This window comes from Anthonomus grandis, chromosome 1, assembly GCF_022605725.1.
Source record: "Anthonomus grandis grandis chromosome 1, icAntGran1.3, whole genome shotgun sequence".
In the NCBI taxonomy this organism is placed as follows: Eukaryota; Metazoa; Arthropoda; class Insecta; order Coleoptera; family Curculionidae; genus Anthonomus; species Anthonomus grandis.
Genome location: NC_065546.1, coordinates 57,225,851 through 57,240,752, shown reverse-complemented (window position 1 = coordinate 57,240,752; position 14,902 = coordinate 57,225,851). Strand labels below are relative to the sequence as shown.

Below are 14,902 nucleotides of genomic sequence, written 5' to 3'. Positions count from 1 at the left end.
CGACAAGAGACCAAAATTTCGTATAGTCGTTCGCAGAACTAACGAGTTATTTAGAACATAGGTACAAGTCTATATATTTTTTTTAAAGATAAATAATCATAATATGGGGGATTTGAGTGAAAGTGAAGAATTTGATAGTGATTAAGAAATTATAGACAAGAATTTAATACAAATTAAAGGAAAATAAAATCGTATTTAATAAATCACAAGTTCCGCAAGTTAAAGTAGAAAAAGAAGCCGCTTTAACCGTGTTAGTAAAGCAATATAAAGACATTTTTACGTCCTACTTACAACAAAACAGCTGTCAAAGAAAATTAGTAATATGAAGGCAGAGATAAAAAAAAGTTTGATGTTAATAAACCAATAATCTATAAACCTTGGGAAAAATTATTATTAGAAATTTTCGAGGTAGAAAAGAATCTCGTTTTTAAAAAAATACCAGGTATGTTACATAAAATTTTTTTGCGATGTATATTTAATAAAAAATATAAACTTTTAGGAGCTGCGTCTGTTGGAGCTTATGAAGAAATACTTGACATGCCGCCGGCGCGGTCTACATCAGCGTGTGACCCTCCTATCCCTGCAGCTGCACCTACAGTACCGAGCAAAAGTAAAGAAACTTTTTTTTTTATTTTTAAATTTATTTTATTAAAGTTAACTAAAATTTTTTTATCCTATAATACTACACCAAACTAGATAATAAAAATAAAACATAAATAATATAATTCTACTTATTATAAGGCCATATGTAAATTAATTAAAAAAAAACAGAGAGCAAAAATAGAGAAACACAAAAAAAAAATATATAATAACAACAAATTAATATTTAGTTGCATATCCCTTATTTTTTAATAACTGCAAGGTATCTCCTTTTCATAGATCCAATTAGATTCCCTAAGGTCTCCTTGGGTACAGAATGCCATGCAGCTTCAACTGCTTCAAACAACTCGTCTCCATTTTTTAATTTTTCGGGATGTTCCTTACGAATTTTTTTGTCTACTAAATCCCATAGATTCTCTATGGGATTAAGGTCAGGACTCTGAGCTGGCCACTTAACAACAATAATTTTTTTGCCTTCAAAATTTTTTTTTATAATTTTAGCTGTATGCTTCGGATCATTGTCGTGTTGAAACCTCCATTGCAATGGCATGTTTTCCTCTGCATATGGCAACATATTATCAGTTAATATTTTAAAATATTTAAACCGATCCATAATCCCATCAATTTTGACAATGGGGCCCATTTCCATACTAGAAAAACAACCCCACAATTGTACATACATTTCCCCCTCCATGCTTAATAGTGCCCAAAATATACTTTGGATCAACTCTTTTATTTTTAGGACACCTGACCCATAAAATACCATCAGAAGAAAATAAATTAAACTTACTTTCATCCGAAAATAATACTGTATTCCATCTTGCTTCTGACCAGATTAAATGGTCATGTGCAAATTGAAGTCGGGCGGTTCGATTCTTCTTCGAAATGAAGGGTTTCTGGGATGGTTTTTTGCCGGCAAGCCACTGTCCCTTAAACGTCTTCGAACTATATGGACACTAATATTTACATCGTCTAGTTGAGATTTTATAACCACTGCTGTGTTAAATGGATTTTTAAGAGCTAAGGATTTAATCTTCTCGTCAACTCTAGGCGTCGTTTTTCTAGGCCACCAGTTTTAAGAAGACTTTTAATGAGTTCCTAATGCGGTGTAACTTTATGGTTTTGGAAACGACTGAGCGGTTTAATCCTAACTGCTTAGCAATGATTGCTTGCTTAACACCCGATTGATATTTTGATATTATCACAGTCTAACAAAATGTTGAAATCTATATACTTTGATATTATAAACTGTTTTATACATAACGCCAAAGTAATACCTCGAGGCATATTTACAGGTTATTCTTTATTAATTAACAAAATATTATTGTGTATTGCTTTCAATAAGCAAACATAAACTAAGAACTTTAAAAATGTTTCTCTACTTTTGCTTCTCATAAAATAAAGATAAGCAAATAGATTGTTTTTGTTGCAAGAATTTATAAATACCAAATATGTTTTTGCATTCCTTTATACCTAAAGAAATAATGTGAGTATTTGTTTATTGGCAATAATCGACTACTCTGGCTTTATATTTATTAAATAAAATGTTTCTCCACTTTTGCTCGGTACCGTATAGAGAAAAGTAAAATATCAAGTAAATTGCCGGAAACTAAAGGTCGGGGCACACATTTGCGTACCGAGGACGCACCGTGCCCGCAGCGCAGCTCGGCCGTGTCTCGGTTGTCAACAACACTATAGTAATCATATGGCGAAGTCTTAACATCAGCGCACCGTGCGCGAGCATGTAGCACGCACCGCATTCCTGACGAGTGGGAATAGTTTTGTTTAATTTTCAACGGTGACGGTGCGTTGTACGGTCTCGAACGAGCAATAAAATTTAGCTATTCAAAATGGAAATTGAAAGGTTAATAGAGGAAATAAGGAAGTTTCCATCACTGTATGATCAAATAGTTCATCAGAAATAGTTCATATTGCGTTGCGTTGCATTGCATAGAGTTTTTAATTAGGTAAGAAAAAGGCAAATACTGTTTTCCTCTACTAAATTAGTGCCTCTAATAAACAATGTAATGCATATTTAAACTTTTTTGAAGAGTGCATAAAAAACTCGGGTATTTTGGGTGGAGGCTTCAATTTATATAATTATCAAAATATTAATTAACTGCTATACGAAAATGAAACTAAATATGTATAATTTTTAAAACTTCCTACTTGGGAACGCAGATATGGCACTAAATGATCTTTAAAAACTCTTGTACGCAAATAGTACGTACGGAAATGGCACGACACCAAAACAACACCACATACCGACAAACACAATTTAAAATTCTTACATTAATCAAAATTAAAACGTTTACATGTTAAAAACTAAAATTTAAAAGTTAATATTAAAAAGATTGACCCTTTTGGCTTTTATCTTTTATTTTATAATGTAAATAACTTACCTCAAACACACCGCTAGCCTTTCTTTTGGTGTTATTAATAACCTTCAAAAGGTATCTTTCCTCATCAATTTTTTTTCCCAATTTTTTTAGTAGCTTATGAAACTTGAATGGATTGTGTCATTCTGCAAGTATCAGTACATAAAAGTACTGATAAAATTTTGTTTCGTCATCCATCAGATGAGGAAATAGTGTGCTGAATTCTCGTTCTGTAGTCCTTGCTTTCCAAGCACCATGTATTCATTTACTTCTCAAGTTTTTCTTTTTATTTCTGACTTTGCTTTCTTCCTCTTCATTCAATGCAATAGCTAGCGTTGCTAATTCACTATTACCAAATTTCGAGAACATTTTTCCTTAAAATAAATTTAATGTACCAACTCAATTAAGTTTCGATCCAAACTGAATGCTTTGAAGTGCGTCGTGACCAATGCGTCGTCCAATGCGATGCGGGATGCGGCCGTGTGTCGGAGATGTGTGTTTTGGGAGATAACGCACCGAGACACGGCCGAGCTACGCTACGGGCACGGTGTGGTCTCGGTACGGATATGTGTGCCCCGACCTTTATGAAACAAAAATATTATCGACTCCTGCACAATTGGTTTTATTAGAGCAGCTAAAATTATGTCGTATGTACCAGGAAGAAATTCTCAAGAGGAAACTTGGAAGTGATGACAAATTTGAATCAATCAATCTTGTTACTGAAGGCGGCAAAGTGTTTCGCAAATTATAGTTAGAGAACACTATTACATTTGTAGCAGTATTATTTTTCTTCATCCATATTAATTAGTTATTAATTCTTTACATATTACAACTAGAATTTATATTTTAATTGGGATTAAATCCTAAGAATAAATGTTAAGTTCAAAATGTGTCAAATTTATTTTCATATTTTCATTTATTTTAATGTTTATACAGTAAGGGCATAAACTGTGCACACCCCCCCACACACACACATACGCATAAATTTAAAAAATAATGAACTTTTTTGACGAAAATCAATTGACGTGTTCAAGCGTTTTTCTAAAAAAATATTTCCTTACGCTTTAATAAATATATGCGTGACTTTACGCTGGCAGTGCATAAAAAATCTATAAAATTTGCTTTTAAGAACTACAATTTATAGATACTTACACGATTATTGAAGAGCATTTCAGTTATTAATTCTTTTTTTTTGCTGTCCTAATTGACGAACTATATTTGCTGGCATATCGTTATTTTCATAATTGATTTCTTCAATAAAATTGAAATCTGCATCATGCAGATGTTTTGCGATATTATGAAGCACAACGCAGGCAATTATAATCGGTGGTGTTTTTTCTAATTTTTTTCTAATTTTTTATTGAAGGATAGGAAATCTTGCTTTTAACTGCCCAAAACATCGTTCAATTTTTACACGTTCTCGACAGAAAACATTATTACAATTTTGCTGCTATTGGCTTGTCGGATTTCTCCAGGGAGTCATAACCCAAGGCGATATTGAATAGCCATCGTCTCCTAATAGTACACATTCTTCTATACTGTTCTTAAGGATGTTGTATATGTTAGAATTTTTTAAAATTCTGCTATCGTGCACAGAGCCTGGCCATTGCCAGTCCACACTTGTGAATATTTCTTCTGCATTACAAGTCGCCTGCACGTTAATACTGGGATATCATTTGCGGTTTATACATTCATCACCGAATTCTTGAAACTTTGGAATCCTTACGTGTGTGCAGTCTATCACTCCGATGGCATTGGAAAAACGGGATTTCTCTGACCACAACCGTTTGGCTTCCACAACAGCTTCAGCACTTCTAGGAAATTTAATAAAGATATTGGCCTTCTCCAAAACTGCATTCAATACCGAAGTGAATGTCTTACAGATAGTGGTTTGGTGAACACCGACTTGAAAGCCTGGATCTGCCAATACTCTCAGAAATATTTTTATCTTAGTTTGAGGTGATAGTGCAGCTCCTCGTCTTTTACCAGTACTATTTAAGAAGTAATTTGCTAACCATTCAACATTTTCACGGTCAAATCGATATTACTTTCTAAAATCATCGTCTCTGCAATTTTTACGTATGTTAACCGACACCGACACACTAAACTTAGGTTTGTACCCACAAATGAACGAATTTACTGTTATCAAGCAAAATGATGCTGCGGTTGACCTACCTTAATTTTTTTTAAGCAATTGCTTCACTACAAAAAGCAATTCCTTAATTTATTCATAACATTTTCAGCAAGTGATAGCAATTGCTTCTAATATTTAAGAAAAAGCTTTGACTAGAATCATTTTCTGACCTTTTCAGCAATTGCTGGAAGCAAAAGCAATTACTTCAGGTTTTATTCATTGGTTTTCAAGCAAATACTTGGATTTTATAAGAAAAAGCAATTATTGCTGCAATTTTATTCATTAGGCTCAATGACGTTACGCAACGTCATTTTTAGGTCGCATTTAAGTAAGTTTGGTAGGTACAGTATACCTATATCTACCCCATTTGAAGGGTACAAGCAAAGAAGGTGCTACGTCAAAAAAAATTAGTTTTGAGAAAAACGGTTTTTAGGGTTTAGACTCTCTCTCGTGTTCGTTTATTATTGGATAATGAAATGTGAAAAATTATTTTGTGGTGTATTTGAGTATAACCTTCTAAACACTCAAGTATAAATCACAGAAAAACAAACACAACAAACATAAAGGTAGGTTTTTTACAGAATCTGCAAAATTGATAGAGAAAAAAGGTGTTATGTTAGACAATTTGTGCCTATTCTAAACAATATTTCTATTGTAAAAGAACTATAAACAAAAGTACATATTACATATTTTCCACAACGAAAGCAATATGGTAAACTTTGTTAGATAGGTGATTTTTCCTAGAAATATAAATAAATGGTCAGTATCAAAATCACTAAAAAAGATCTTCTGCTCTATAAGTAGGGTAGATGATCAAAGTGTCCTGGGCAGCTGAACCACAAAACTTCTTTAGCTCTTGGAGATTCTTCCATTTCATCTTCATTTCCCTAATAGGCCTGGAAGGAAACGGACACGTTCGTCTATAACGCTTCTTAAAGAAATCTGTCCAGCTTCTGAAGTACGTTTGGATAACGTTTTCCACTTAAAAAGGAGAAGGTCTATTTCTTGCCAACCTGAATACTTCCTCCCATTGTTCTGCCAAAGTTCGATTCGTGTTTTTTGACTAATTAGACCAAAGTCCTTATCGCACTCCATGATTATACGGATAACCTCTAATTGGCAAGGTTACCTTAGTAAGATCGAGTCTTTTTTCTACATGTACTACATAATGCAGGAAACGAAACATGGTATAATTTTTGTTCTGTCCTTCACAGGACAGAAAAAAAATAAAAAGTGACGAACTTCGGTGCTAAGGTCTTAATTATATAGAAAATGATTTAGTAAAGAGCAGACATCATCACAGCCTTTTTTTCCCACAGTTTCCAGATACATGTAAAAGATGCTTTGTGAGGTAGATAGAACATGGATATTGAATGCATACGTAGATAACTGTCTTTTCTAGTATACGTCACTCGTACTTATATTCGCAACTGGAAGGTTTTTGGCAAAATCAATGCATACTGCATAAAGCCAATTTTTGGCTTCGTTTCCTTGAGCCTCTCTTCCTTTTATAAGATTCTTCGGCTTTCTTTTTGTGTAGCCTATTCTGTTTGCTTAACATGTTTATATGTCTCTCTATTTTACGGTGAGGAAGATTTTCCGTCTGCGATAAGTTTAATTTTGCAGCTTCTAGACTTTTTAGTTTGGCTATATATCCAAACGAAATGTTGAACTCAGTTGAAAAAATGGTTCTATAAGTTTCATATGACACATGTTCATTTGGAAACTTTTCGCACAACATCTTAAACATTTTGTTGATATTTAGTTCTTCTGGTAGATATAGTTTGGTCGAATCATGTAAGTTATAATGACTTTTACGACCCTTAAACGAACCAACGTGTCTTTTTATCTTACTTCGTGTTTCAACAGAAAGCTTGTGTCGTCGATTGTTGTGCTTACCTCTCTGATCTTTTGGTGCATCTCCTGTTAATTTCGGTGATTTCTGAACTTGCCTCGACCTATTCCATACATAGACATGAATGCCTTTTCACATATTTCGATATTTTGAACTTGTCGATTCGTATTATTTACATTCGTATTATAAATTGGGTAACGAAAAAAAGCACCGTGAAGCAAGGCATCTTGCTCTTGTTTTTTCGTTGTTTAATCGGGAGCGCCGTGATGAGACCACACAAATATATATTCTGCTCATCAAGTGAGTTATGTAAGTTCTGAATAATTTTTTTTTCGAGAATCTTCTGGTACACTTTCAAAACACTTGATTCTTTTACACTCCCAGTCTTCACCTATAGTATGGCTTCTCAAGTTTATTAACTTATTCACGTCAGTCACTTTTCCGTATTCCTTCCTTTTTTTGCTATCAGTTCTTGGTCTTTATTTTCACTCTCACTTGACTCCATTACACTTGCTTTTTAATTAAGAATGATTGGGCACTGAAGAAAACACGTTCGTTTACAAAATAACTCTCTTGTTTTTATTGCAGTTTATGCATCAGTCGATATGCGAAATATGACACAGCACCTTTTTGGCCTGACTAGAGAATTTTAGATAGGCTGATATTCCTAATCAAACACCCTTTTAGTCGTAATTGATATTTTAGATAGTTTATACCTCCTATTGTAATTGATAGTTTAGACCTCTGGCTAACAGATGGGACCTAACTCATTTTCTGTAAAAATTGACATAGCACCTTCTTTGCCTATACCCTTCATTTATTATCTTTAAGTATTTAATATACACACCTTAGAACATTAAAAGATATGAAATTCGATATTCGGGTATAATTTGGCATTCTAAACAACTTTTTCTTATAAACTTTTCTTATATCTTGCCTAGAAATACTACTTTACCTATTCATAAAATGTTAAAAATAGTCGTATCAAGGCATGCTTAATTTTAAAAATATAAAAATAAGCTAAATTTTATTTTTTAATCAAGCAGGGCTGGATGCCAAACGGTCAAATTTGAAATTTTTTTTTCATTTTTACGTATAAATTCGCTCATCCTGGGACACACTGTAGACCAAAAAGTACGAAAAACGACGTACTCAATTTTATCTGGGATTAAGACACAATTGTACACACAAAGCGTACAATTATTATATATATGTTTTTTTTTATGCAGGTTTTTTCTACAACGACGAATCTCCGGACATTTGCACGCAGGTGACCACTCCAAAGATCAATTGGTTTTACGTCGGTGCTGCCACTATATCGGTTCTGTTGTTCATGTGCGGTTGCTGTATATTTTTATGTCGCAAATGTTACACGGACTGTTCGCACCGTGACTAATAATTAATAATTTTTATAGTGTAACTTGTATAATGATAATGGCGAGTAAAATCGCCTTAATGTTCAATTCCTGAGCCTTATGACACTGGTTTTATATTTTGGTCGCGACGAGCGTTAGTAGAGATTTTTATATGTAGGTACAAGCAATGCGCAGAGACAGACGTATGGTCGATTGGTACCAAGTACCGTTGTTTCAACTAAAATATAATTCCAGTTATCCCAGTATTAATATGTACAGTTTTTAAGACGAGAAAACTTTTTTAAACAAAGAACCCTTTTAAATAGTAGTTAGATATAAGCCGTTTTATGATTCGGAACCCAAGTTTAGCAAGTAATGGTGTACACAGTTTACGTTTTGTTTTTTTTTGTTCAAAGGGGCTGTAGAGCAGATTTTTGAGTTGGTATGCTGTATAATACACAAATTACGAATGAAATTCTAAATTAGACTGAATTTTAAATTGATTTTAACTTCAAAATTTTTAAACGGTGGTCTTGGTCTGCGTTGTGCGTCCCGAGCCGCCTCTCTAATTTAGGCAATGAATAAATCCAAATGATACTGTACAAAAGATGTTTTATTTGTTAGTTATAGATAGATTACGCAATCTAACAGTAATTATTACAGTTTTGAACTTAACTGTAAGTGTAATATTACGTACCTAAAACCCCTTCTAATCAATATACTTTTAAGATAGTACTGACAGTCGGTCACTTTAAAAAGGTATCTAATATCTAACGGAGAATAGTTTTAATTAGAAAAGGTTAAAAATTTCATACATTCCAGCTTTACCACTAAAAAAATATTAAATTCCGAAATGCATATTTATAGTCCTACGAGACAACAGTAAATACGCACAACTACATATTAATAAAATAAATTAATTAAAGATTGTTTCTGACCCTCTGTTTTAGTTGTCTTCAATGTATCTGGGTTTTATAGCATAGATTTTATTCTTTGAGGTAGCCGCAAAGGTATCAGGTGACCTTGCTGGATATTTGATTGTTCCTCTCTGCCCAATCTATTGCGGAAAAAATTATTAAGAAATTGGTATGTATACATTAGCAGCATAATGAGAAGGTACACCACCTTGCTGAAAGTAGATTCTTTCGTCAAAATTTCCATTTTTAACAGGAAATAGTCGTGTAAGTTCTGGTACCTATATCTTTTGTAAAAATTCAAGATCTGTCATCAGTTAACTTATTATCGTAAATAATTGGGCCAATAATTCGATCTTTAATGATTCCAAAAAACACAAACTTATAATTCCAGAACATTCGGGTTTTAGGAAAAATCGATCTAGACTAAATCACATCGCAGGACTAGAAATAGACATTCAAGACTCCATTAGACTAGGAAAACCCACAACAGCAGTCTTCCTAGACCTTAAGAAAGCCTTTGACACAATTAACAGGCAAAGCATAATAAATTCCCTAGAAGAATATAAAATAAGTGGACACATGATGTCATTTATAAGTAATTTCCTTACTGATGAACATTCCAAGTTAGATTGGGAAACACATACTCAAACTACTATACACAAGACACAGGAGTTCCCCAAGGTGCGGTCCTTAGCCCCATTTTGTTTGTGCTAGGCATTAATGATAATACAAATCACCTTGGGAGATCTGTCAAAGTCAGAATATTTGCAGATGACATAGTAATGCAACACTCTTCTATAAACCCGAATATAAGCCGTACTATTTTACAAAAAAACTTAAATAGATTAGTAGAGTGCGCCTCAAACATCAACCTGGATTTCTTACCGAATAAATCAATAGGAATACATTTTTGTAGAAAAAGGACTTGCAACAAACTGATTGATCTTCATATAAATAACCAACCAATCACCACTAAATTTCACCATACATTTCTGGGGGTCTACTTTCACTCACTACTAAATTTTAAATATCATATCACATACACAAAACAAAAATGCAAAAAAGACTTGCAGGTTATGCGCATGCTATCACATACAAAGTGGGGAGCTGATCCATCTTCACTACTCATCATCTACAAAGCTTTAATAAAATCTTAAATACACTACGGATCTATCGCCTATTCATCTGCTCCACAAAGTTATATTCAACCACTTAGACCTATAGAGAATGCAGCATTCAGAATAGCTCTTGGAGCTTTTCATACAAGTCCAATAAATAGCTTGTATTGTGAAGCAGAATGTATCCCCCCAACACATAGAACTACTTACCTTACCTTAAAATATACAAATACACAAAGTTTAAACCCAGAACAGTCTAGCACCAGCAACATTTTCAAAATTCCATATCCAAATATCCAACCCCCTTCCAGGAGATACCATCCAGGTGCAAACATTAGACTGAAACAAATACAGCAGAGATTACAAGTTCAACAAACACAAACATACAGCTACAACACATACACACACCCACCATGGACACTAACACCAGTTAAAGTAATAAAGGTCCTAGCAAAACATTCAAAGAAAGATACTTCAGCCCCTACATTTAAGCAACTATTCCTAGACAATATAACTAAACTCAAACATCATCATATTATATACACAGATGGGTCTAAAACAGAAAACAGGGTAGGATCATCCTATTACAATACTTATTTTGAAAAAACTTTCTCACTGACTAAATCAACAGAGATTCTTACAGCAGAACTATTCGCAATACATAAAGCAATTGAACATCTATTTACTTTAAAAAAGCCAAATTGGTTAATAGCCACTGATTCCATGGGTGCATTACAATGTATTGAATCATATCTCCCAAAACACCCACTTGCTCTTTAAATTAAGCACCAATTAGAAAACGCACATTCACATAAATACAATATCAAGTTCATCTGGCCCAGTCACATTGGAATAAAGGGAAATGAAAAAGCCGACTTACTCGCTAAAGAACAACTTTATGCAATTCCCATACATAAACATCTTTATGCAAAAGATATAAATAACTTCTCCCTTAATATTATTAAAAATCTAATACAACTCGATTGGGACCTTCAAGACGAGAACAATAAACTATATAGAATCAAAGACAAATTTTTCTTGGAAAATAAAATATCAAACCGCACAAGAAAAGATAGAGTAGTAATAACTAGACTTAGAATAGGCCACACAAAAATCACCCACGAATATCTAATAAAAAAAGTTAACCAGCCAATGTGTGAACATGCAATCTACCTCTGTCAGTCCAGCATATACTAATTGAATGTATTAAGTATGAAGACTCTAGGCTAAAATATAACTTAACTAACAATATCAAAACCCTACTAAGCCCTACATACAATAAATTAATTATCTCATTTCTAAAAGAGACAAAAATATACTCAACGATTTGAAAACAAATTAATTAAAGAAGACACATTTTTTATTCAGATCATGGATATATACGAACATTATACATAGATATTTTAGATTTATTTGTTTTGTTGTATTTATTTATCTGTCTGTCGAATCTATTTACATACACATACTCTTATATTGTACATAGACATTTTATAGATGTTTTAACTTGCTTATTTATATAACTATTAAAAATTCTGATAGACGCCAAAGGTCTAAGTTACCGGTGCGTCTATAATAAATATCTCTCTCTCTCTCTCTTTAATGATTCCAGCCCACACGTCAAATTTTGGTGATGTACGTGTCTGTGCTCGACCACCCACTTTGGATTTGATGACAATTTTTCTGATTTAAAAAGAAAATCTATGAGATAGATATTTGCAAAGACAAAGATTTCGTTTCAGCATCTACATAGGTGCCTTTTCATTGATAGTACAAGTAGGCTATAAATAACAACCAGTCTAAAGGCATTTGACCATTTGTTTGACCAAATTCATCATGTTTTCGCAAAATTCTAATCTAAATTCAAATTTATTTATTATCATTTTCACAAGTCAACAAAACAAAAAATACATATACGATACATATAGGATTATAAATACTGCATTAAAAATATCAAGTAAGTCACTAATAATTACAAAATGTTTTTTTTTTAATTATAATCTTAGCTACACATACTTACACATACTTTATATAGTCTTTATATGTTTAACAGAAATTAAAGTTTAGAAATTCATCTACTGAATAAAATGAGTTTTCGATTAGTATATATCTCAATTGGGATTTAAATTGCAAAAAGGGTAATTGTATAAGTCTGCCTGGTAGCTTATTAAAAAGCTTAACACCCAAAAACCCCAAAACCACTTTGACACCTAGTCAAGCGTTGATATATGGGGACTAGTCTGTGCAAATTCGACGTTTCGTAGCCGTGCACTTCTCCATGCACTCTATATTGTGATTTATTTCTGTGTACCTATAATAGATTTTCAAAAATATAAGTAGATGGTAGGGTAAGTATGCCTAGATTGGTAAAAACATGGTTCCTACAGCCTTTCTCTGTAGAGGAAATAATCTCTTTATACGAGCATGTTCCCATGCTAAAATGGCATAAGTTGAAACAGGATGAAAGGCTTCAAAATAGGTTGTTCTTAGAGACGTGGGTGAAGAGCAGCTAGAAAGACAGCGGAGAGCATATACAACAGTTCGAAGTTTTCCCGCAAGATTGTCAATGTGCGCATGCCATTGAGAGGGTCCAAATGGACTCCTAAGAATTTAACTGTTGAAGTGCTGTTTCATAGTGAAAATGACCTTATTTGTGAACTTACCGGTCTGTACTATTAAACGCAAGTCATTTATATAGATTAAAAAAAGTATGGAGCCCAAAACTGAGCCTTGGGGAACCCTATGATAATATTACTTTCAGACACTCCTTTCACACTCAAAACCGGCCCTCTATCTGTCAAATACAAAGCCAGAAACCTAATACTATCAGGACTAAAACTATCCTTAGCAAGTTTTTGCAACAGAATACTATGGGACAAACAATCAATTGCCTTGCTCAAGACACTGCTAAAATTTAAGTTAATTAAACAATCCATGACATAAGCAACAAGGTTCAGGATTGCCATAAATGTATTTCTGTTTTTTCGGAAACCAAACTGGCAGGTTGTGAATAAATCATTTTTCTCAAAAATCTTGCTACGATCCCCCTTTTTAAAAATAGGTATTATTTTGGCTGACTTTAGAATTTCTGGAAAAGTGTTATTTTGGAGACATCGGTTTATTAGTTTGGTGGGACCAATTATCACATTTTTATTGATTTTATAAGATTAACATTTAAGCCTAAGATATATCACGACTTGCTTTATTTTTTAAATTTGTTATTATAGCCCTGACCTCTATAAAAGATGCAGACGAGAAGAAGAATGAATTTCCCGAAATATTCAGACTCGGCAAAACCTGTACCCGATCATTTTGTAAAATAGGAGTGTTTGTGACAGTGTTATGAGCAATATTTGAAAAAAAAATTGTTAAATTCATCAGCAATTATGTTACAATTAACCTTTTATTTTGATTTAAAAATGCCCATATTAGATTTAATAACCTGCCAGAGTGCCTTCGAAGTATTTTCTCTTTATATATTGTAGAAGCTTCCAAAAGATGTACATCACTATATTTATGAAAGTATGTATACAGGAATTGAGCCTTCAAGAGCTATTACGCTGCATATACCATCAAATCAGGATACGATTGGGGCAATTAGTTTATTCTACCTATAAGGACCGAAATTCTGTATTAGCCTCATGTTTTCAAAAACTTGTTTAATATTGGGTTAGTTCTCACTGCAAATTTCTAACAAGTTTGAAACTGTTTCCAAACCATTCTTGAGGCGCATGCGTAAGATATTACAACTTCTGATCGATTTCAAGCCGTCTATGCGAACATCAAAGTTTGTTTAAAATGCAATACCTTATTAAAATTGCAAGATTTTTGAACAGAAAAGTTTGTAGTACCTACTTCAAGTCCTTTTTTGTATTTTATAAATAAGATTTTTAACCCCAAAGTTCCATCAGTTCCACTTCAAATGCATGGTATACCTGACTGCCTATGCAGTGAAAAGATAAAACGCTATTTTACAAAACTCATCTGTTTTATATTCCCTATAAGCCAACCAGTTAAACTGGCTAAGCCTTTCAACTTTAAATTTTCTTCTTTGCTTCTCTTCTAGTTGGACAGGAAAAACGTAAAAAATAATATATAAAAGTGTTATGTGTTTGTCACAAACTTTTGCTTTTCATCGTCCTTTACATTTTTACCTACAGCAAGTCCAATATCGTACAATTGAAAAGTAATATTAGGAAGATCACAACCTCGAACAAAGCGCGATACACAAACACAAATCGGGGACTAAATTTTTTGCTGCAAAACTTTAACCTCAAAGTCAAGTGGAGGATCCAGCCGGTATACACTACGTGCTACTTTACGATGTATAGAATAATTTATTAAACACGGTTGATTATGATTAATTTGCAGCCGTTTGCAAATAGAAACAGCGAATTAAGCTGTTTTTTTATGTCGCACGTTTTTGGAGTGTTAATATTTGTTTTTATTTTAAACGAATGGGAAGCGATTGCAGCTCCCTGTAGCCCTCTACCCCTCATAAATCAGCCCTTGTGTAGAGTTATAATAATAATTTTCCTACGGCTATTT

General features: G+C 33.2%; 1 protein-coding gene across 2 annotated transcripts in view; it reads left to right on the top strand.

Annotated features, from left to right (window-relative positions):
* Positions 1-8,929, top strand: part of LOC126744504 (uncharacterized) — a 76,789-nt gene extending 67,860 nt beyond the window's left edge. Inside the window, exons 13-14 of one of the 2 annotated variants that reach the window (XM_050451975.1) lie at positions 500-610; positions 8,197-8,929. In XM_050451975.1, coding sequence (XP_050307932.1) covers positions 500-610; positions 8,197-8,363 — 278 coding nt within the window. In that variant the 3' untranslated portion in view covers positions 8,364-8,929. The remainder of the gene's footprint in view (positions 1-499; positions 611-8,196) is intronic. The other variant, XM_050452053.1, reaches the window with a different exon arrangement.
* Positions 8,930-14,902: the final 5,973 nt, after the last annotated feature.